The sequence below is a fragment of the Scardinius erythrophthalmus genome, assembly GCF_964197995.2.
Source record: "Scardinius erythrophthalmus genome assembly, chromosome: 19".
Lineage (NCBI taxonomy): Eukaryota > Metazoa > Chordata > Actinopteri > Cypriniformes > Leuciscidae > Scardinius > Scardinius erythrophthalmus.
In genome coordinates, this window is record NC_138239.1 from 18530336 (window position 1) to 18555858 (window position 25523).

At 37.6% G+C, this 25523-nt stretch overlaps 2 protein-coding genes across 5 annotated transcripts in view; both read right to left on the bottom strand.

Moving 5' to 3' along the window:
- Positions 1-14879, bottom strand: part of ltbp1 (latent transforming growth factor beta binding protein 1) — an 82863-nt gene extending 67984 nt beyond the window's left edge. For all 4 annotated transcript variants that reach the window (XM_081347782.1, XM_081347781.1, XM_081347780.1 and 1 more), the window contains exons 1-3: positions 14164-14879; positions 12967-13037; positions 2407-2749 (exon numbers count right to left, since the gene is read on the bottom strand). In XM_081347782.1, the coding sequence (XP_081203908.1) occupies positions 2407-2749; positions 12967-13037; positions 14164-14486 (737 nt within the window). In that variant the 5' untranslated portion in view covers positions 14487-14879. The remainder of the gene's footprint in view (positions 1-2406; positions 2750-12966; positions 13038-14163) is intronic.
- Positions 14880-21525: 6646 nt separating this feature from the next.
- Positions 21526-25523, bottom strand: part of ttc27 (tetratricopeptide repeat domain 27) — an 85242-nt gene continuing 81244 nt past the window's right edge. Inside the window, exons 19-20 of the mRNA XM_081348060.1 lie at positions 23396-23496; positions 21526-21996 (exon numbers count right to left, since the gene is read on the bottom strand). Of these exons, the coding sequence (XP_081204186.1) occupies positions 21877-21996; positions 23396-23496 (221 nt within the window). The 3' untranslated portion in view covers positions 21526-21876. The remainder of the gene's footprint in view (positions 21997-23395; positions 23497-25523) is intronic.

A 25523-nucleotide genomic window follows, 5' to 3' on the forward strand; every position in this document is an offset into this window, starting at 1 on the left:
TTAGCCAAAACAAGTAGGTTCCCAAAGTGTTTGAATAACCATTTCACTGACCTGTTTCTGCTGTGATGACACCCAACCACAGATTCACTTCACTAAACTAGACTAAGCCCACACTAATGACTCACAGATGTCTGTCACACTCACACCAACAAATCACTCAATCTGTGCTTCAATAAACCTTTCACTAGTGCTGTCAGTTTTGGAGGGAAATGCGGGCTAGTAACTGTCATATTTTGACAAAATAACAGTGATGTTAAATGTGACGTTAAAAACGCCACATGATGTTAAATGTTTCTGTGTGCAAAATTATGCATATATAAATATTTGCTTCCATGAGTTACCCTGGCAACACTGAGACGCAGTCGAAGATGACCAACATGGCGACAGTAACTCACCAGTTTTCAAAATTGCCGAGATGGAAAGGCAGGATTTTGATACTTTGGTATGATGCTAAAAATATAATAAAATAATTAAACAATAAATAAAACTATGTTACACATAGACTGATTACTGGCTTATAAATACTCTTTACTAATATTCACACTTTTTTAGAACATAATCGGTCCTCAATTATCAGGTTAACCATTAAATATCTGGTATAATTCTTTAAAAATGTCACCATACAATGCCATCACTGTACACCAACAGAAGAAGAAAAAAAAATGGGAAAAAAAATGCAGTCACCCAAGAGATGCCTGACTGTTGACTGTTGGTTGCCATAAAGCCTTTGTGTATTTCTTGTTCAAAACATCTGTCTTGACAAGATATTAACAAACACAAAATGTTATGTAAATTCTGGTATCCTGACAACCCAAGCAACACTCAGAGTCTTGCCTTTTGCAATCTAAATATTATATTAAAAATATAATTAAATACTGATTACATATACTGATAATATTCAAAATAATCTAAATATCTAAAGTGCAGGAAATTCCTCTCAAATGTTGAGCAAGATGTTTGTCTGCAGCTGAGAGGAAGAGGAGTTCTGGAGAGAGGCTTACCTCCTCCATGCACACAATAAACCCCAGTGGAAACCCGCAGAAGCTTTCGAGGACAGGTCTGGTAGCAATTACCAAGCAGAAACGTCCAAACTCTGACTGAACGTGCACGTCAGTCCCAGCACATAAACTGCTTTCATTAATATTTTAAGGAGAATTCATCAATATCCTGCCCTGCTGCAGTATTACAGCTTTTCCTGGAACCAACATGGGGGCAAATTCTGTGGCTTTCCCCCACATTTTGAGATTTTGACTCAGCGTCTGCAGTCAGTCTGATTCGCTCTGATAGGAAGGAAGAAAGAAAGCTGTACTCATGTCCAATATGATAATGAACTTTACAGCTGTCTAAAGCCGTGTAGTCAAATCAACCCCCAAAAACCCTACTCAAAAAACAAAGGTCACTAAAGAGGGGGCTTTTTTTAGTCATGGTTAAGGATTCTCATTAAAAAAAATTAAAGGAGAAAACTAGGCTGACATCAGGACTTCAGGAGTCATGATTTGGAGAGAGCCCAAGTGCAAGTCATGTAAAAAGATTTCAGTGAGTCAGAATTAAGAACAGTAGGTATTTCTGTAAAACAGACCCAGGCTGAGAGGCTGAGTAGTAGGGGGCATGAAATAGGCAGAGACCGTTAACATCTGCAGGTCTGATGTCTGGAATTAATATTGAGCTATGGAGTTCATTCCAAAATAATAAAATGATAAAGAGCCTGCGGAATCTAAAAAGTCCAAAATACCTTACTCACACACATTTTCTGTGTGCTGTACTATGCTAAACTAAAACACATATTCTTAACTTAACAGTCTGATTATCAGTTTATCAATAGTGTATACATTACCGATATTCACACATTTAGGTTGCATAATCGTTTTTCAAATTTCAGGTTTGCCTATAAATTCTGCCATATAGTAAGTCTTATTAATAGCACCTAACAATGCCATTACACCACTGTGGATAACAGAACAATAAATGAAAGCCATGTACTGTGTTTCAGTTATTGGACACTTAAAAACCAGTACCAATATTGGTTCTATAATAATATTTATATAAAATAATAATAATATTGATTATACAATTAATGTCAAGTTCACAAAAAACTGTGGTTGGCCTTTTTGCACATCAGTAAGATTAGTTTTCCTGCTGAAGTGCAATCATTTACAAAGTGGACCAGGCTTCACGCTGAAAGTAAAAAAAATAGAATTCCGTGAGAATTCTGTTCTGTGCTTTTATTAATAAATATAAACAATTAGAATGTTTTGGCCTGTTTAAGATGCATTTGTTGACCAAAATATCCAAATTCCCATAAAGCACAAAGCCAGACAACAATCATGACTGAAAATTCATCATGAACCATGACAGTCTTACAATAGCAGGAGGCTATAAACCTCTAAATCAAGCCGTCATACTCACTGTGGTTGATAAGGAATGGGTCCATTAGGTGATGGCTTCATGGACAGAGTCAGATGTCCCACGTTTTTGCCTGGCAACGGTAACGGCACTTGACCTTGGCCTTGTGGGAAGATCTGCTGAGGAATGGGGCGCTGGGGAATTACATTATGACCGTTGGGGTATCCATTCGTATGACCTCCGTTTGGAAGTCCACCGTTGGTGTGTCCGTTTAGTGGTCCAGTTGGATGAGAGGATGGAGGGAGAGTGGTCTGTTCACAGGACTTGCCTTTAGAGCCTGGCTTACACACACACATGTGGGGCCGCAAGCACATCCCTCCATTTTTGCATGGGGGCGTACAGTTAGCTGTAACAAAGAGAAGAGAATTCATTCAATGAAAATGTATTACACTCATTTAATATGTAACATATTATGAAATGTCATATCCAAATGAATTCCATATATAGTGCAATTAGCATTCAAGGTGTCCACAGGCATGTTTGCAAAGTGGCTTGCCCAAAATCTTCGTAAGAAACCAAGTTTATAGAAAAGGAAGAGTCTATGGGGCAAGCAGACAACAGACTTCCATTATAAATCCATTTCTGTATCGGTTTTGTTCATTTTTACAAACGGATCTATTTAGATTTAAAAAAAATAAAACGTATGTGGTAATCAACAGCATGCCGTGCTTAACATGATGGAATATACCTTTAAAAGTGGAATTCTATATTAATTTCAGCATAATTAATACAGTGTACACTTTTTATGTGATGAGAAATAAACTGTAGGAAGATGTAAATGTAAAGGCCAGTTATCTGCACATATCATGAGAGAAAGAAAGAGCAATAGATAAACTGGCAGAGAAAGAGCAAGAGAGAGGGAAAATTAGTGGATAACTGGGTGTTGACTTGTGGTCTGTAATTACATCATTGGGGAGAAGGAATAAAGCTGTCATTCAACCACAAATCTGTGGCCAATGAACACAGACACTTTCACATACACAAAGACACACAGACACACTCACAGCTTGCTGCTCATCAGTCAATATACAGTTAGTCACATTAAGTGATTAAGTGCTGTGGAGATTCCTAAATAGGAAATGGATCAGGGCCCAGTGCTCAAGGAAGACATTAGAAAGGATAACCTCATCGACAGCTTCTATGACATGCAGAGAAAAGCAGCTTCTCTACACAAAATGCTAGTCATCTTATCATCCTCATATATACCTGCTCCAGTCCTATTGGTCCTCGCTTCACATTTATTGAAGATATAAACTATATAAACAATAGTACAATATAATTTATAAATCTTTTTTTTCTAATTGATGACATCTACAAACGCTTTTATCAAATTTAGCTCACTTTTGAAGACAAACTACAGTATAGCCTAGCACATACTGTACAAAAACACACACAAGCTGGCTAAAATTGAGCATTAATGACCACAAATTATTATAAATACGCTTTGTGACAGAGGTGAGAGTGATTACATCAAATATGACATCATGAAAACCACTCTCCCTGGTTTGAGGAGTTTTTCACTTCAGTTGACATGACCCACAGCAGGGGATTTCTGTTTTCTTTTCCACCCTCACTAGGTTTTTCCTCATTTTCCCCTGTACTTCATTGGCCCTTTGGGGCTCTGGGTTACAAAGTGAGACGGCCCTCAGAAACGGAGTACACACAAGAACACTGTTCTTGTTCATCTCATGCCCTTGTACACCTCCTCTCCCACATATATATAAACCGAACACACGTGTGGGCACAATTGTTCACAGAAAATCATTATTTTAAAGAACTCACCCCAACATACACATTTACATACAGGTTAAGCGCTCTATGAGTTAAAGGAACAGTACACTGCAAATGAAAATTCTGTCCTCATTTGACTTTCATTCTTCTGTGTAACATAAAATGAGCCTAGTCAATAATGTCTATAATGTTCTCCTCTGATATAAAGTCCCTTTTTACTTCCTTTAAGAAAATGTCAAATCCTTTGAACACAAAGGCTTCGAAAACATATCATATCAACAGACTTTGAGTCTGTTGTAAGGAACCTTACATTTTTCATGATAACAAAATTATATATTGATTTGTGTAATTCTTATAACCACTTGTGATGATTACACTTTGAAACCTGTTTTCAAAAGTTTGCGTTTTCAGGCCACCAAAATGCTGTTGTCGTATAAATGAACGGCCTCTAACATACATGTTACATTATGATGCTATGAAAGATTTCTATTTCAAATAAATGCTGTTCTTTTAAACTTTCCATAAATCAAAGAATCCTGAAAACAATATATCACAGACTTCCAAACAGAGGTCATACGAATGGATACCCCAACGTCAAAATGTAATTCCCCAGCGCCCCATTCCTCAGCAGATCTTCCCACAAGGCCAAGGTCAAGTGCCGTTACTGTTGCCAGGCAAAAACGTGGGACATCTGAAAAAAAATATTCCACAAAAATATTAAGCAGCACAGCTGTTTTCAACATGGATAATAATAAGAATTTATTCTTGAGAAATCAGCATATTAAAATGATTTCTGAAGGTTGATATGACACGGAGGACTGGATAATTGCTGCTTTGCAATCAAAGGAATAAAATTAAATAAAATAAAAAATTGAAAAAGTTAATATATTCAAATAGAAAACCGTTATTTTAATTGTTATAATATTTCACAATATTATGTTTTTAATTTATTTTTAATAAAAAAAATGCAGCTTTGGTGAGCACAAGATATTTCTTTCAAATAAAAAATAAAAATAAAAAATCTCAAAAAACGATAATGTTTTATGTTAATGTTTACTGCATTATTTTGACCACCCAGGTCACTAGCTATTGGCATCAGCCATTGCGAATCAAATATTGGTCAATGACACATTGACTTCACCCAGATAACACACATAGCTACCACACAAAGTGTCCTGTCATTCCATATACGTTTAGAAAGCAACTTGTACAGAGTGCAGCTGTAAGTCAGTAGATCACAAGTTTGGTAAGAGCATCTCACCAACCTTCATGAGTGATGCTATGGGCTACTGTACAATGTGGAGGTTAAATCTTCCTGCTGACTAAACTGAACAGCTCAAAAAAAAAAAGAGAGATAAAGTTAGGCCTCAGAAAGGCAGACTGATAAAGAGAGCATGAGAGAGAAATAAAAGGGTGATGTTGCTGACTCAGATGGCCAGGCTATGGGGAACAGTGATGGGTAATTCCAACATGTCCAGCTTCTTATTAGTTTTACCCCTTAAGTCAATATTGAAATCGGTGTTAAATGTGTTGCATTGTACCCTCAACGTGATCAGCGGTGTAGGAGCTCACGCACAGCATGAATGCGCCCAGACAGAATGGTCGATAAGCCCATTTCAGTCCGCTAGTATTTCACAGCAGGCACAGAGCGACTGCGGTCGGGCCATTTCTCCGCTGAGCTTAATACGTGTAACATCTAAGAGCTCATTCAAGAGGATCTGTTGCAGAGCTCTCCAACAGATCTAACATCTTCAGACGTGTTGAATCTGAAAGGTACAACTTGGATTTTCTTGAACAAGAAAGTAACATGTGGGTTAGCATGCTAAGCTACTGCCTGAGGACTGGAAGTCTGCAGTGTGAGCAGACAGGGGAGGCATTTCACAAGTTGTCTTGGAGATACAGATACAGCAAACTTCTCTCTAACGAGACATGCTTTATTTAAACTGGAAAAACAAGCATTTTTATTAACCTTAAAGGGATAGTTCTTTTGTAGTTCTTTTAGGAATTTATTTATTAACTATCCCTTTAATTATACTACAGCATTGTTGCATGCTTGATTCTGATTGGTTGAACAATGCTACTTCCAAGGTGTTAAGTTGCATAGCTATGAAGGACTTTCAGGTTTTTTGACCACATTACAGTTCTAAATCACTTTTCCATGTACTTTTCAAACTTGTAATGGTGGCTTAGGCTGTTTTAAGAAAGAGATTGAAAACATAAAAAACACTTGAGCATGTGCTAACCACAGCATAAGTGGAAATGACTCTGGACCACTGAGTTATTGAAAGTTAATGAATGTACACTGATTATTCTTTAAACGTGGAACACTGAAAAAAAATGATAAAACCACCAAACATGACCCTAAATCAAACCTAATCGCTAAACCTTATCAAGCCCAGTCAATTTGAAGACTAAAATTGCTGGTCACATATTTGATGACTAATTCTGGTCCGCTTTCTTACAAATTATAATACAAGAAGCCTAATTTACATAAAAACAACTATGTGTGTCGGTTACATTGCACTGCAGGTGGTTAATAAATAAGGCACAGGTGTCTGTACTGAATTACCACATGCAAGAGGGGTGCAATAGTGAATTCGAAGAACCAACAGAATTGAGCTCTTCTCTAGTTCAGGCCCATCACAGCAGGTTCCTCAACCTAGTCACCTGTTCCTGCAGATCTAGGACACTTTTTCAGCACGGACAGCCAGGAAAAACGTATCTGTCTCTCTGCCGTGCTGTGGAGCCCAGGTGAAATATTTTCATGTTGTGTTTTATCTGGCGAGGGACGTGAACGTTTTGGGCCCTGTTCAGTTGAGGGACAAAATAGACTGAGCAGTCTTTCAGCGGTGAGCTGTGCACACATGCCTGAGCTCAGGAAAAACACTCAAACACTACAGATGAGCAATATGAGAAATCCAGGCTCAGAGGGAAGACATGAGCATTCATTGCATTTTACATGTTGTAAAACTTGTAAAACAAACTATAAATTAGATGTTAAATTATGTAGTAGCATTAAATTGAAGCTGTCATCGATTCAAAAATCTTATGCTGGGCCTAAATTTACATTACAGTTTCTTTCACCATCCGCAAGCTCTTCATCGCCAGACAGTCTTCCATTGTGCAGACAAATTAAATCACCCATCAACTCCCCCAAACCCAGGCCTGTCTGAGAAAAACAAAAATGCTCTGAATGCTTCCTGATGATCTCAATCCAATAAAAGAACTCAAGGAAAGTCTGAGAAGCTACTGAATGCATATCACATGGCGAATGCCAGCACGAAAACTCCTCAGGGAAGAGAGAACAACAAGGTGGCAGTCATTCTGTGGACTGAACCTAGGCTCACTTCATGACCTCTGTTCAAACAGCTTTCAAACATGTTTGCTGGTTTTTCACAGTCACGCTCAATTCTGCTTCTCAGAAGTCTGTTAAATATGTTAAGTTATATTTTAACACTGAATCCAAACCAGCAAGATTCCAGTAACAAGCCTTTTTTTGTCTTTTATTGTTTGTCGCTTTATGTCCATTATGACAAGTGTAACTCTCTGGAAAAGGTTTATTTTAAAATTTTGTACTAAAAAAAACCCAGTGAGATGAAAAGGAGCTTCAAAAAATGGATCAGTGATGTACCAGCTGGTCTTATTTGAATTGGGACATAAAGTTCACTAAGGGCTTAGTCACTACTTAGTCTGTACTTGGTTGCACCATTTGTTCTTAAGGCAAGACTTAGCTAGTAGTTTGTAAGCTCTCCCTAAAAAGATGTGCAGTTGAACAGATACAGAAAAAGCATAGTAAGACATTTTTGATCCAATAAGCTGCCTTCAAATTCGTATGAAGAAATAGTGTTAAAAAATAACTAAATAAATGTAAATTAAACAAATAACAATTCCCGGTTGAAATATCACATAAAATCATAAAATGATTAGTAAAAATAATTAAACATAAATAAATATTCAGGAATTGCATCTAAAAGGGCAATCCATTTAAAAAAAATAAATACTAATATTTTATTGATTTTTATTTATTTATTTGAATTTATATTTTTTGTGTGTTGACACCACTGATCTATATAATGTCATTCTATATAGATCAGTGGTTGAAACCCTGGCATGCACAAATGACAGGGCAAGGCACACTGGAAAGTTCACCTTTAAGATTGGTTTCATGCTGGAGAGCTGCTAAGAACTCATTTATTCACAAAATTCCCTCTCTAAAAATATAAACGAGTGTAAATGTCAACATCATTTATCTGTCAGTTAAAACATGAGCTCATTGATGCAATCCAATCGGTCTGCTAGTTTATTCCAACTATTATTCCTGGTTGAAGTCTTCCGTAAATATTTAGTTTATATGTAGGGTTATGTTTCATCTAAGTTTAATGGTGCAGTCCTCAAATATTTATCAGTGCATGTAAGTTGGCCCCTGCCTGGTCTACATTTTCATTTATTTATAGGACATGATGGGCCAAAAATTTACCAGGATTAACACTCTTCCTGTTCCGTTAGAGATAAAGAACTGGAGTGCAATATCCTGGTGGTAAAATAAGATGGCCAATATCCCAGTGCCCCTTTGCACTGTACAATAATAGGACTCGATGTCAGCGACAAAACCTGGAAGACTGAAAGCTCCGGGTTAAACACTTCACCTACGAAGTTCCATGCAGCTCGGAAGAACCAGCCAGGAAAAACAAAAGCTGCTTCTATTCAGACAATTCTCTTTGTTAGCACTTTCTGAGTGAGGTGAGCGTTAAAACCTGAAAAATCAAACGCCATTAAACATTTGGCAGGAAAATTTACGATCAGGTCTATCTTTTGAAACAGGAGGTGGAGAGCGGAGACATAGTAATTCTAAAACACAAATGGAAAGGAAGATATAGAGGCAAGGGGAGGTACTGACTACAACCTGGACTTTTTCATTTTCCTCCTATTATAGAAAAATATATGAGCAATGAAAAATGGTAGACCCATGATTAATTCTCGCTGTGATGTCCCAGTCACCATGAATTACAACGTCTAATGCTGCTGTCAGATGAACGAAAAAGGTCATATTTTATTCTTAATTTACTTGAAAGCGCACATAATGGTGACCCTATCATAAGACACGTTTATGGGTTGACACCAGCGATTTGGCAGAAATACTGGATTCTGTACGTTTATGAGAATAACCTTTCACAAAAGGTTGGCGAAACATAAAAACAAATGGTTTAGTGACACTATACTGGTATAACAAAATAAAAAATATAAACCCAAGATTTCCTGAGTCAGCAGAAAAACAGTCATAGAGAAGTTCTCTGAGGTGTCCCTTCTCCACACTCAATTTTCCTGCAAGATCCTCCATTAAAAACGTTCTGTTACATTTCAGCTCAAATTTAAGGGCTCTCAGGCCACTCACTGTGAGGCTGACATCAAACTATAGACGCCTCCATTGAAAATAAAAGGGATGGCTGAAGCAGGAATGTGCTCTGGGTTTGCTCCAGATGGCCTGCAAAGTGATTCCTCTGCCCGTGTAAACGGGGCCTCTTTCTGTAAACAGGGGGTTCTCTTTTTCTCCCTCTTTCTCTCTCTATAATATACAGTATATATATAATATATATACATACAATAATTATTAATATTATAATTATATTACTAATATATAATATTAATTACAAACTTACATATTTATGATACCTTCCGTTCAGACAGACTTTACTGTGCTCTGGATTTTTAGTGAATCTAGTGCAGCTTATATCGCTCTACCAGTAGGTGGCGACAAGTGACTGTCTTTATGAATGAGTCACTGAATAATTCACTCAACCAATTCCTTAAAGGGTCATGCACTTTTACAAGTTGATTGTACTGAAATGTGTGTTGGCGGTGCCTGTACACAACCATCATAAAATTATAAAAATCCATCCAGTAGTTTTTCTTTAATCTTCTTTTATGCCCCCCCCCCCCAACTCAAATCAAGCTGTTCGATTTTGTGACGTCACAAAATTGACGCCCCTCACACGATTGTTGATTGACAGGAGCGTTTCAACACAGCCCCACCCTTGCTCGTGAGCGAGCTGTCAATCATAGCCCGCGTGGACCGGGTCCACCATCTTTGATAGCTGGCAAAAAACACTTGCGTCGCGCTTGCCGCCGGGTGTAAGATAGGGCACATTATCACTTATGTACTTATCATTTTCACCAGTTAGTTAAAAAATACTGATTTGAAGAAAAGAAAAACTCACGTCATTAGTTAAACCAATGTTGCAGTGTCAGGCTCAAACTAATAAAGCAAGTCTTAATGTCCTAGTCTTATTGTCCTAATGTTTGCACTTTTTAAAGAAATCAACCTGATTGAATGGTTGACGTGTAGTAGTCTCAACATATTAAGCTGTGATAGGATAAAGTATCTGCCACTGAAAAATTACAAATTATCTGCAAAAACCCATATTCTCTTTGCCTTAGTAGTTTGCAGACAAGCCCATGAGAAACAAAACTATATCCATCAAATAAAGAACCAAGACTGACTTTAATGTATGAGAAAGATCACGGGGATTAAACTGTCTGCATAATCACTGTACACTGGTTAAATGTACACCTGATGTTCGATGCAAGGCTCCAAGACAAAACACTTTGTCAAAATGCAGCAGACATCCAAGACACAATCTTGGAGGTGCCATAGAGCATACAAACAAAAACGTCAATTTATCATTCCTAAAAAACAAAGAGAAGGAAGGAGGAATGTCACTGGAGACAGGGGATGTAGACACAATATTGATCGTCTAGGATATGTGTAAAAGGTGGGTAAAAGGAATGTGTGTTGGAGGCAAGACTCAGACAGCGGGTGGAGGTGCAACTCCTGCTTTTCCCCGGTGGCCTCCACGTACTTCCACACATACAGTGGCCGGTTCTTATATAACCTGCTGGCAGAAACACACAGGCTAAGGATAAACTGATCCAGCCCTTCCACTGGGTTATCATACTCTCTCCGTAGCCTCAAAATTCCTTATCTTTTGCCCCACTGTGTTAGCCTGGCAAGCCAGACCTACATCAAGATGTTAGGTCTGGCAACTTACCATTGGCACGGCTCAATCCGAGGGGCTGGATAAACGGTTGTCTTTCAAAAACCCTCTGCATGCAATTTGATAGCGCTACAACCAACTAGAACGTTTTCCCACCAGCGGAGCTAGTAGATTAAACTTTTGCCGTATCTGGTCACCAAAACTACGAACACATCTTTTTTTAAGAATGACTTAAGTGCCGTTCTTTGTTCTTTTCTCAACTCCAAGTCCTCCAGAGTCGCGGCCAAAGCCGATTCGAAAGACCGCTGTTCGCCAGCAGCAGCCATTCTTTGTTTTCAAGTAGCAGGGAATTCACACGGAACCGTCACAACTCTGTCGTCATTATGTTAAGCCCACCCACCGACTCTATACACGATTTGATTGGCCTGACTATAATTTGTTTTTTCCAGCTCGAAAGTCAACGGAGAGTTGCTAGACTACACTGACGCTAGGGTGCGTCTAGATTTCTAGGCTACCACTGTGTACTTCTATCTTTGTTTTCTATTATTATATTTCAAGTTTTGTGCCTGTGTACCTTCTGTCTATTGCGTTAACTGAAACATTTCTGTCATTTACTAAATTTTAAAACGCTGATACATTATTCAAAATGCTTTGTCATGTCTTGCATTTCCTTACTTTACAAACCCCATAGTTTTACTTCACATGTGGATTTTGTGTGCAGTAACTTGCAGATTAATGTTACTATTCGCTTGTAACTTGATAATGTTGTGATGAACTGAGTGTTTGCTGATATATGCTATCACATCTGCCGCCAACCACTCAAAATCTACACCTATGATAACAGTACACACCCTCTTTTCAACCACCCCCCATCCCTCCACTTAAGATCTGACGGAGAGCGTTTTGACTCCACTCACAGGTGGGCACTGCAGCTGTCTGTCTGGTTGTTTATGAAGGACACCATAAAATGTCTCTGCATATGTCACTTTTTAACCACAGCAACTGCTCCTGGCATTAAAGAGATAGTTCAGGCAAAAGTGAAAATTCTGTCATTTATGTACCCTCTTGTTGTTCCATATCTGTATGACTTTAACTCTTCTGTGAAACATACAAAAATATATTTTGAAAAGTTTTTGTCCATTCAATAAGAGTCAGCGGGGTCCAAAACAATACTTGATCCCACTGACTTTCATTGCATCGACAAAAAAACATTTAAAGTATCTTTATATGTGTATTCCACAGAAGAATTAAAGTCACACAGGTTTGGAATGGCATGACACCCTTATTTTGACCCAAACCTGTATGACTTTAATTCTTCCGTGATGACAACATTTTCAACCATCCCTTTAAGACATTTCTGACATATAGAGCTCTAAACGATTAGTTAAATATTTGAACTCAATTCTTCTTTCTTATGTTTAGCACTGTATCCAGAGGGGGTTTCTGAACAATGCATTGCAGTGAGACTATGGAGCAAGACAATTGAATGTCTTGCTCAAAAGCACATAGCGTGGGTTTGGAGCCAAATGGGCATAAGTGTAAATCCGAACCCTCAGTATGTGATCAGCAACTGATGATGTCCAGGATCGGTAATGCCTAGATGATCCCTAAATACAATGGAACCTGCAACGTTTTTTACTAAACTAGTTTCATGCGAGACCCGCCGTCTGTAGCAAAACTAAAGCAAATACACCATTCTGAACTTGACGTCCAGGGTGATTAAAGGGATTCACTTGTCCAAGCAAGTTTTTAAAGTGAAGTTCAAGTATGGTGTAGTGCAGAAGAAAGACCTGAGAGAACCCAAGCACATGCATGATACAAAATAATTATCTTAACTCACGTTTAGTGCAGCGCTGAGATCCTGGGGTCTTGCTCCAACCAACACAGCACTGCCCCCCACAGACGTTCACTCTGCAATGACATCAACAGTCAGTCACACTCACACACAAATCGAATGAACATACTAACCTTACTGTAACCCCCTCCCCCCCTGCTCAACCCCCCGGTCAATCTCCTCGCCCACCCAGAGCGGTTTCTGATGCAAGTCTGCTCTCACTGAAGTGATGTGAAGGCCCGGGGCCAAAGCTGGTTGAGGCTCCAATATAATCAGTCCTATTATTCCCACTGTGCTATTTCATACTGCACTTAGCAAAGTAAGAGAAACTGATCCAAAGCCCAGAAAATATGAACACTCAATACACTCAATACTCTTTGTGATTGTAGGGAATGTGGAAAAATCTTTGTGAATGGCCTGCTGAAAGTTTTTAAGGGGCATCAGGTTCACTGCTAGGGGAGCCGGTAGCCTACAATTAAACTGGCTCTTGTGGTTTCCTGAAACAATAGATGTTACTGTGCTTTTTAGAATGTTATGATCACTGTAGACTTGTTGAATTTATTGATGCTTAATGACATCTGGTTGTTAACACATCACTAGCGATCAAAATCAGAATTCAAAACTCTAATGGAACTTCAACACACATTGGTATTAACAATTTAAGTTTCTCATTACAATGGACACATCACATCACAAAACAGAGTTTTTAGAATGTTGCTTTCATTTAACTTTTTCTTCTTATTTTTAAATTTACTTTTAATTAACAAACTGTAAAATACTGACAGGTCAATAATCGGTCTGACTAATATTTTCCTTTTTTTTATACCAATATTCAGTTTTCGACTTAATCATTATCAGAACCGTTTGGTGGGTCTCTAAAGAAAAGCTCTCAGTATTTCACGAGTAAAGTAACTTTTGTTAATTGTTTGGATAATCAACTTTGTGACCATTAAAACTGCAAAACAACACTGCATAAAAAAATATTTTTTAAATAACACTACAATATTCGATACCTTAATAATCAAAATAGGCCTACAATATCTCAATATTCATTATGAATATTCATAATGCCTATTGTTTTTACTGTTGTAATCGGTATCGTTTCGTACATCATAATTATCATTCTAATAAAACAGTATTTTGATCGACATTCATTGTAAAGTGTTATGTAGCCTACTTTAATATAGTTGGCTCTGCTCTTACCCTGACACTTTCATATGATGGCTGGTTGTGTGTCGGCCAGGCTGCGCGTCCTGTCGGATAGGAATGCTCGGGTTTGGTTGGTGACCCATTCTTCGGGTTCGGACCTGGCCGCCGAAACTGGCTTTGAGCTCCACATTGTAGGAGTGTGGCTGTCCCGACGCTCCCGAGAGCGATGAAATGGAGCTCAAGTGAACCCCGTCCGTTCCGCTCGGTCCCGGCTGCAGAACGTACAGTTTCCTGAAGCCGCTTTGATCCGCCGAAATCGAAGCCGGAGAAATAAATAACGCTAGAGAAACAATGATGTCCCACATGAGCACAGCCATATCCAGTAGAAGTGAAAGTGTTGGCGAAGTTTGAAAGAAACACTATGTACTATATACACACTATAGAAAGAAAGATAGCCTACAAAAGAAAAAAAAAACTATAGAAGTTCAACCATACTCAGTCGCGTGTGAAGCAGTTGTAGCCTAAACCCTCGCGCGCTGTCATCTATTCGCAATACACATAACTTAAAAGAGTGGGGAAATGCTTCAAGTGAAAGAAAGTTTCAAAGCACGAAACGGAAATCGGGGAAATCGGGAGTCAAGGAGGCGAGAGAGTTCGCGTGCGCGCGATTTGAGCTCGAGCAGAAGTTTGAAAACTCTTAGAAAAGTTTGAGCGCGCGCGTGTGCAAGGGCAGGAGTTTGTGCTCGAGCTCCATATAGCCAATCTCCTGCAGACATGACGTCAGGGATGGAGCTCTTATTGGAACACACATGTGGGGCTGAACCCTTAAACTAAAGGGAAAAAAATGAAGAACTCTGCAGACTTATGAATTTGAAGATGGGGGTTGTTTGTAAAAATGTCAAGAAGTGCATCCATCATGAGCCAAGTCTGTCATATAAATGCAGGCATCAGTTCCACTGTCTGTTCCACATCTCTTTATGAAAAATAAGTTATTCCAGAACATTGGACATCAAATGGGGACTGAACATTAGGCTATACATAAGTAAACAAAAAATGCCATTAGAATCAAACACTGGCTGTGACATGCACCCTATAGTGCTGTGATTAAGCAGAAGCTCATGTAAACAGAACAATTATGCGCATAAATAGAGTAACCATAATCACAGTTTCTGTTTTAACCACATTTCTTCTATTCTGACCAAAATGCACATGTGTGGAAGAGAAGAAACTACACTATGAGGGAGCTCTGGAAACAGGGTTAATACGGCTACATTTAAAATATTAATAACATTGACTGAGATCTAATGTAAAGTGTAACATTTCAGATTATTTGGCTCAGATCTTATATGCACTTTTATATGGTGTCCGCTTTACTTGACAAAGAGGTACTGATCGTCAGAAACACTGTAATGGAATCGTGAATTTTTTTTTTAGGTATGCTATAAATGGCCACATTTCAAATTTGAAAATGACAAAAAATTAAATAATAAAATAAATAAAACTTTGTGGGTGAATATCAACAAAATGGCAGTAAAAAACACATGGCACTGGTAAGTACCCTAGCATGTAAACAAGTTTAAACAGGTTTGTCTAATGTAAGCATCTTAATCTAATTCCATACACTGATTATTGGCAATAATCAGACTATTATTTTACAAATAGCTGTTGAAATGTAGCCTATTATTGTGGTTTTTGAGGATAAAAGGCACACCACACACCCTGCCATCTGTCTAATTTGGCTTATTTCCAAAACTTGAGAAAAATACCATAGGATTTGTTTGAACACACATTAGCTGCAAAATAAAAGGCTCCTAGACCTGGTATGTTGGCTGGATTTAGAGGGGTATTGGGCCAGTTGGGACATCAGTTGACTGCCCAGCTAACCGAGCTGAACACCAGCTTGGCCAGGCTGGGAGACCAGCTTAAACCAGCCAAGACCATCTTCTGGTTAAGCTGTAGGGTATCTATATTGCAATCCTGTACAAAAATATATAAGCAAATATATTCTTAATTATTAACCAGCTTAAGCTGGTCCTAGATGGTTTGGAGGAAATGTTTTCAATCCATCAGAACCATTCATTTATCCTGCTGATTTACTTAATAAGTGGCACTTATAACAGTCAGAAACACTGAATCAAAGCAGTTTGTGTTGTTCTATGCAGTTATGTAATCCAAATGACTTTCTCCCTACAGCATGCCTGACTGCTTACCAGCTCTAAATCTGACTTTGAGAGCCTTCTGCCCATGAACGGGGACCCTATAGCCTCCCTACACGTCAAAAAACGGATCCTATTAATACATTCAGCATCTACACACCCTCCTGTTTCGACACATAAATAGACGAACACACCTCCATTCTTTCACACGCACACAATTCCCTAAACTTAGCTGAAAGTCGCTGTCCTCCTACAGACGCTTGTTATCTGGATTACCAGAACGTCTTTACTGCATTACTGAAAGGTGACTCAGAAACATCCTTAGATCAAGACCATTTTAGGCCTAGACCGAGCTCAGCCCACTTTAGGATGTGCGTGGGTGAGACAGCCAGAGACAGATAGACAGACAAGGAATACCATTCCTCATAAGCTTTGCAGTATTTGGAAGGAGATCTCAGACTGATTTATTGATTGCATGAGATCATCCTTGAGGAGAATCGAATGTCTTGGTAGAAGTTGTTCTGTCACGCAGTCCATTTTTATGATGTACATGCACAAACACTCTCTTCTGTGAAGATTACAGCTGAATTAGAGCTATGTTTTCATCAATTGATGATTTCTAATTGAATAAAAAGACAGTTCCTGCCAGGTCTAATGGCTAGAGTCGAAAAGGGGATTCAGTTAAGGAACAGAGATAGACAGTGCTGTCGTAAAGCTATTCTTGGGTCACAGCTATTTATAGTTTAAAAATAATGACCATCATAACTAAAAGAGAAGAGAAGAGGAGAGAGAGAGAGAGAGAGAGAGAGAGAGAGAGAGAGAGAGAGAGAGAGAGAGAGAGAGAGAGAGAGAGAGAGAGTGTGTGTACAATGCTAATGGCAAGACTTCGGTATGCTTCAACAAAGTAGTTTGCATGCCCTCTTATATCCAGTTATCTTATTTTGGTCTGCGAATCCATATAACTTGCATCAAAACGTCAACGGTGAATCGCACTCAATACACAGACAACGCTGAAGAAGGCCTGAGAGCCAAAATGTTTGTGAAACGTCTTTTTCCCCATGTGACTGATAAAAAAAACAACAGTAAATTATCTTTTTGATTTTTTAGCATGAATTACTATTGAGGTTTTGAATAGTTTGGCATGCTGCATTGTATAAAAAAAACTGAGATGCATGGGCACTATGAAATGGTTCACTATTTATTAAATGTATAATATGAGCAAGCGAGCAGGAGTAACTGTAACAGTAATAATGCACTCAGTGTGGCTATATAAGTTATGCGCAGTGACAAACGAATGTCATTTAAATGACATTCAAATTGGGTGTTTAAAAACACTTAAAACGGCTACACTAAAACTCTTTAAAAAAAATAAGAAAGAAAATCGAAAAAAAAATTAATTAATTCTGGGGTCGTAAATTTACATTTTTAAACTAAAATTTTACACAAATTCTTCAATACATTTTTCAAATAAATTTCGAACAGTTCAGAAGTTATATATTCATGGGCCTGATTTGCAATATAAAAAAAAAACCCTGCTTAAATTATCCAGGCTGTGAACATTTACTGTGGTACTCAGAATCAGTAATGTAGAGGCCAACTTTTTATATAAAATTTCCAGAAGTTTCCTTTTCTACTTTTCTATGCAGAGTTCTCTGAGGGGTATTTAACTTGCTGCTATTCATCTGTCATGGTGGTTTGTACTGGGAAAATCAAAAGAAGCCATCCCCAACTCTATCATATTCTGCTCTCTATACCACTTATTGTATCCTTAAATCTACCATCACTGATTTATCATCCAGAAGGTGAAAATCATAAATCACTTATAAATGTAATAGGACACCTCACCTCAATCAGTTCGCATGGATGAATACTTCGACAGACAGTACGCTATACCCAAAAAGAAAATTCTGTATATTTACTCACCTACTGTTTTAAACTTGTATGATTTTCTTTCTTCTGTGGATCACAAAATGAATTTCATTGTATGGACAAAAAACACTGAGATATTATTCAAAATATCTCCTTTTGTTTTTACAGAAGAAATCCATACAGGTTTGGAACAACATAATTATAATTTCTCCGCATTATCATTTTTGGTTGAACAACTCCTTCAAGGCTGTGTTCAAATCACCTCTTGGGAATATCCAATTCTCTGCTGCCTCATCTGTACAGTACAGCATCTGGGAACGCAAAAGATCAATTGTGTCAAACACGATCAACTCTTACGACTATATAAACCGACAGAGAACATAATGCAGGGCCATTGGAATCTTAAATTGCTAATTTGGGCATGAGACGGCAGGGACACAATTAAACGATATGGCAACCACACATGCGGCCCACAAAGGGAGGACAGGAACTTCACACTGTATCAGTGATATCACAACAGCCCTGTGGGAGGAAGGAGAGCTGTGCTGGGGAATTAACAGTTTATGTAGCTAAAAATGTGCTTTGTGATTGTTGTCAGAGCCTAGCAGGGCAGCCCTGGTGGGAGGGAAGCAGATGTCTTCTGTCAGCAACTCTCTACTGTAATATGGGGGTTTCAAACAATGTTTTGGTTTTAGATGCTACCTGAGCTACAATATTTGCCATTTAGACAACTGCATCCTTTAGAAAAAGTTAGGAGAGCTTGATATTTATTTTAGGCACATCTTGCTAGCTTCCAAAAGCATAGAGTACTGCCTGGATGATGTATTTTTGTAGGCCAAAACCGAGCTAGCGAGCTAGCATTTTAGCACTTCCATCATCCCGAAGTCAATGTTTTTTTTTTTTTTAAATAGGTTTTTCATTAAATGCCTGAAATACTGTCTGTGGTTAACACAAGTTCAAGATGTTTTCATGTTTTTATTTTACGACATTAACCCTCTGGTGCTGTTCGGTCATTTTTCCGGTTCGTTTTTTTAGAATTTGTTTACTTCATTGGAATGGTACGAAACTTGGAAAAGGTTTTGGCACGTGTGAATACACTCACACAAAAATCATGGACATGATTCGAAAACGGTTAAATGGTCCTAAAAAATATTTACACTTGTATTTTTTTTTCCAGAAGTGTAGTCTTTAAAAAGAGACAAACTATGCTATACAAACTATACAAAAGTCTATGCTCCAAAGCATTCAAGATTTATGACCGTTAAAGTTGGAAATGTAATTTCCAGCTCCATGCTCAAAAAGTGAATAGATGGAGAACTGTTGCATTAATATAATTTAGTAGGCTACCATAAAATACCCTAAAAATTCTAAATATTAAATAAAAAAAAATATTTAAGTTAATAAAAAATATTGCAGAATCATTTTATTGAAATAAAAAACGTTTCGGTAGGCCTAATGTATGACACGCAAACAGACCAGAGGGTTAAATACATCAGTAATACCCCCTTGTGTACGCTAACAAAGTGACTACTAACAAGTGTCTTATAAACAAGTGTGTTATAAATGGGGCTACAGAGGGTGTTCGGAACTGAATTCTTTCCCCGTTTTTTGCAAGCCACCGCCAGCATTTTTGATCATTTTCTCAAAAATGTATCTGCATATCCGAACATGCAGATATTAGTGGTTTTAATTGTAGTAAAAACATGGTTAATTTTCGTTAGGGTTATTCTAGCTTCATGCATTCTTTTTTTTAAATCAACACTTGAATGCGGGTAAGTTATATAATATGAAAGCGTAGTTTTATACGTTTAGCATTTTACTTCTGCTGATTCATAAAAGTTGTGTTCATTTGTGAAGATTATCATGAAGATCAAAAAAGTAACGTTAATCATACACTTTTGTTGGTCACAGGGCTTATTTTCTGCAACAATACAAAAGGAAATGGAAAAATCCTATTGGGGTTTTGTTGAGAGAACAAGGGTGATGCTATCTTCCGGGTTGACCTAAAAAATGACTGCAGCGTTCCATTCAGAACGTTCTTGAAGTACAGACGAACACTTTTGGGATGATGTAGTAGCATACGCTATGCGGCATTGTGATTGAACAGCTCTGCTACAGTGTGTTCACATTGCGTAATCTCTGGAAGTTCACTAGGTTGTTCCCAGAACAGACACAGGATGTTTGCTTTAACTCAGCTTCATGTTTTAGCCTTCCTGTAGGTTCTCTGAGGCAATTTACCAGGCAATATTCTTACATCATTCGTACATAAATAGCCGAATATGACGAATAACCGAACACTGCCAATTTCCTTGTTTCTCTTAACGGTCAAATACAATGAAAGTTAATTACTTGCAGATATTTCTCTAATACCATGCAGAATGCAGACTGACATGATGTCATTTCAGGACAGGCGCAGAGAGACGTCAGACAGGAAAAAGGTCAAGATGTGAGTGAAAAATCAGATGGTTATAGATCTCTAAATTTTAATTGGAATACAGATATTTTTTGAAAGCCGGTAAATCAACATTCAATACATGAGTAATCTTACGGCAGAAAGGCCCGGCGAACTCTCGACAATGACCTAATTTCATACACGTTTGTCATCGATCAAAAGTTTGTGGTCAGACAGTAAAAATATATTTTCTAATGATGCTCGTGTGAACTTTCTATTCATCAAAGAATCTAGAATGTATAAGTTTCCACAAAAATATTATACAGCACAACTGTTCACAACATTGATTATAAGAAACAATCACCAAATCAGCATATTAGAATGATTTCTGAAGGATCATGTGACACTGAAGACTGGAGTAATGATGCTGAAAACTCAGCTTTGCCATCACAGGAATAAAGTAATTAAAAATATATATATTAAAATAGAAAATTATAAATATTTAAAATTGTAATAATTCACAGTTATGTTGATCAAATAAATGCAGCCTTGGTGAGCTTTAAAAAAAGAGGAAAAAATGAAAGAAAAGAAAAACGTACAAACCCTAAACTTTTGAATGGTAATGCACCTGTATAGATATTCTTAAATCAAATATGGGCTTTTCAAATTTGAAACCCACAGTCTCTCATTTTACTCTCATTTTAAATGAACAAATGCAAAATTCTGGTTAGCCCAGGGTTAAGTTGCCTTAAATATATTAAGGGAAAAAAGAATAGCATTCTTAAATAAGTTATAGCAAACATCGTCAGAGTTTACATCTTATGCCGTCGTTTAGATTTCGGATTAATTTACTGTATTTAGGTATTGACCTAGACTCAAACTTGAATGAGCTACAACACTGACACAATATATCTGATGTTGCGTGACCAAGATGTCAGTTGTGCAAATCCTTCTATATTAACTGACTGTCCACATGCTCAAAAAACAAGCACAAAGATTAAATATGTAAGAAAGATGTGTACTATTTATTTAATTGGAATAAGGCAACGTTGTACAAAGGAAGTTTGTTTACAAGTGACAGCCTCAAGGACCTTAAAATCACACATTGTGTAATCACAGGAGCTCTGATTAGGGCAAAGACAGCTGACCCTGGACCAGGTCATGATGACAAACATCTTTAACTCAGTCACTTAAGTCTTTCAATTAGGTTTTCTCTGTTGATCGAACAAGTGAGTCCCTGAGGCCTCCAGGATCTCCAAATGGGAAGTTTTATTTGTCTAAAACATGTTGTTAAAAATGCACTGTTTAAACTAATCGGAAGAAAAGGAGGGCCAGCAGTGATGTGGCTTCTCATTGGCTGCGTAGCTGGCCACTCAGGTCCTGTAGCTCTGTGACGAGCTGCTCGAGCTCTGTGACATCACCTCTGATGTCATCATGGAGCTCGCCAGTGACAACATCAGTGTACATTTGCTGTGAAGAGAAAACGAAACAAATGTGAGAACTATAAATTATGGCAGCTGATAAAAATAACTTACTGCAATACATATAGGTAACGTGAAACCAAAATTTATTTTCATAATACATGTTCTTGGTCTTATAGTGAATGATTCATCATTATAAAGTTATTTCATATAAGAAAAAAGTCTGTAATATTTAATCAAAACATTGTTCATTCTGACTTTTCATTTGAGCTGACATGAAGCCCACCTGTCATGAATAGCCCACTTTTTAAAATCCAATTTCCAATTTATTTATTATATACGTACTAGAGCTGCACCATGAATCATTAAAAAAAGTTAAAAATATCCACACAATCTCATTCCGAAATGACAACTATGTGCCTGTGTCTATTAAACCTTTGACAAAATCACACCAGAAAATTAAGATCTGCATTTACAACCACACAGTATCATCATTTATGTGTGAATATTATGTACTAATAGTCAAATGAAGCGATCAAAATAGAAAGTAGCTTGGAGCTTCAAATAACGATATCATCATTACATCATTATGCCACTAGGTGGCAACAAGATTTATTTGTCACTGAATCATTCATTCAAGAGATTTGTTCAGAAATGCTGATTCATCCAGTAATGAAACAAGTATTTATGAGCGAGTCATTGAATCATTCATTCAACCGATTTTAATTAACCTTTATATATATATATATATATATATATATATATATATAGACAGCAGCATTTCACATTTTGTTAGAATCTCTAATAAATTAGGCTACATGTTATTTAATTTAGTTGTCTGTTCAGAATCATGGGAGAATCGTGATCTCTATTTAAAAAAAAAAAAGAAAAAAGGAGATTCTCAATTTATCCTGAATCGTGCAGCTCTAATACATACACTATCGTTCAGTTTGGTGTTGGTTAGATTTTTTTTTAAATGTTTCTGAATGAAGTCTACATTGATTTGACTAAAATACACTGTGATTTTCTATTTTATATGTAATTTATTCCTGTGATGCAAAGCTGAATTTTCAGCATCATTACTCCATTCTTATATGCTGATTTGGTGCTTAAGAAACACGTCTTAGCTGAATATAAGTATTAACTTCCTTCCCAAATAAATAAATAAATAAATAAATAATCCTACAGACCCCAAACTTTTGAATGGCATTGTCTAAAATTAATTCTTATTCTACATTTTCTTGTTAAATATCCTGTTTGGTTGTCGCATTATGAAAATGAAATGGGTTTATGTTAACTTCCATGTGTAATTGCATTAAATAAAAAAGGCCAAAAAATGTCAACTTTCACAAAACAAATAAAGAGGCTTGTTTTTATTGATAGTTTTAAAAGACTTCAGCAAAGCTCTTAAACCATAAGAGCTGAGAGTGTGTGTGTGTGTAACTCACTTTGGCTTTGGAGACCAGGCTCTTCAAACTGAGTCGAGCTGAAGTCAGCAACTGTAGAGCCTCTTGAGGATTGTGCTTAGACCTGCTGCAGCTGATGGACACTGAGAGAGAGAGAGAGAGAGAGAGAGAGAGAGAGAGAGAGAGAGAGAGAGAGAGAGAGAGAGAGAGAGAGAGAGAGAGAGAGAGAGAGAGAGAGAGAGAGAGAGAGAGAGAGAGAGAGAGAGAGAGAGAGAGAGAGAGAGAGAGAGAGAGAGAGAGAGAGAGAGAGTGAGTGTGTCACGGCACTTCAGAGAGCATCTGCATGAGGGGAGAGAGGGAGTGTGTCAGGCTGTCAAAGGTCACCTGCAAAATCAAGGTCTGTGGCCTAATAGAAAGAGCTGGTCATTATTTTCTGTATTGTTCACATTAAGTGATGAATCCCAACCTCTGAGCGGCTCATGTTTAATCACTACAGCTATTAGTGCAGCATCTAACAGCATTAAAATAGTCATTTCACACACACACACACACACACACACACACACACACACACACACACACACACACACACACACACACACACACACACACACACACACACACACACACACACACACACACACACACACACACACACACACACACACACACACACACACACACACATTTTGCTTCACAATGAAACTCATTAGCAGCATCTCTAGCTGAATAAGATAATCAAACACGGATAACAGAACTCTGTCAGTAAAACATGTATTGCGTGTGCTGTTTTGCATTCCCAGCATGCATTAGTGTGCTATTTACCTGCTCTGTTTATCTTCCCCACACAGATGGAGGGAAACAGCAGAATCTCAGTATCTCACCTCTGCATACCCGTCTTTCTTTGTCTTTCATTCCATCATTCATTCTTTCCTTCTTTCCATCATTTATTCTTTGCTTCCTTTCCAAATTCTTTCCATCCTGCTTTTTCCCCCTTTCCCCTTACTTTTCTTTCCCCAATTCCTTCCTTCTTCCCTATTTGATCCTTCCTTCCCTTCCTTCTTCCCTCTTTCTTTTGTTCTTTCTAAAGTCTCTTCTTTCATAAATTACTAAATTCATTCTTTACTTAAAAATTCTCTTTTCTTTCTTTCTAAATTCTATCCGTTTATTTTTTTCTAAATTCTCTCCGTTTATTTTTTTCTAAATTCTCTTTCTTTCTAAATTCTCTTTCTTAACTCCTTTATTTCCAAATTCTCTCCCTCTCTCTTTCCAAATTCTCCCTCTATCCCTTTCTTTCTAAATTCTCTCCATTTCTTTCCAAATTATCCCTCTCTTTCCAAATTCTCCCACTTTCTTTCCAAATTCTCTCTCTCTCTCTCTCTCTCTCTCTCTCCTTCCAAATTTACCCTCTCTTTCTTTCTAAATTCTCTTCCTTTTTCTGAATTCTATCTTTCTTTCTAAATTCCATCTTCTAAACTCATTCCCTTCTTTCTCTTTCTTTCTCTAAATTCTTTCTTTTAAAAAAAAATCTCTCTTAATTCTTTCTAATTTTTTTCTTGTTCTAAAACTTTTCCAGATTTATACAATTCTTTCTAAAATCATTGTGGCTATCGCCTTCTATATATTTTTTATTTCTTAATTCTTATTCTTGCTTTCTAAATTCTTTCATTTAAAGCCATCCATCCTAAATTCCTTCCTTCCTTTCTTGCTATCTCTCTCACTTCTCCCATCCCCTCTTCATGTTGCTACCTGAAGCAGCATCAGCAGGAGAAGTGTTGTGATTAATAAGTGCAGAGCTCACTAACCACACACACACACCCCAACATACATGAATAAAAACAGATCTACACAAATGCACAAGGTAACACAAACCAGTGAAGAATGGTCTCTTACGTATGCACACACACTTCCCTTACCCTAATATCGATCGATCCTCCCCAAACACACACACAGAAAGCGGGCTAGAGTTAGTGGGAAGGGATGGAGGTGTGCAAGGGGTTCTGCTGCATTTGCTGAGCTGCTTTATAAATCATTAAGATCAACAACAAATAGCCTGCACACTCAAGGACAGCATGCTGATGGAATAAAAGACTCTAAAAAGATGATCACGATTGCTTAGAATAGCCTCTCCATGTTCAATGCCGGCTGAGAATAAAATTATGCGACAGTT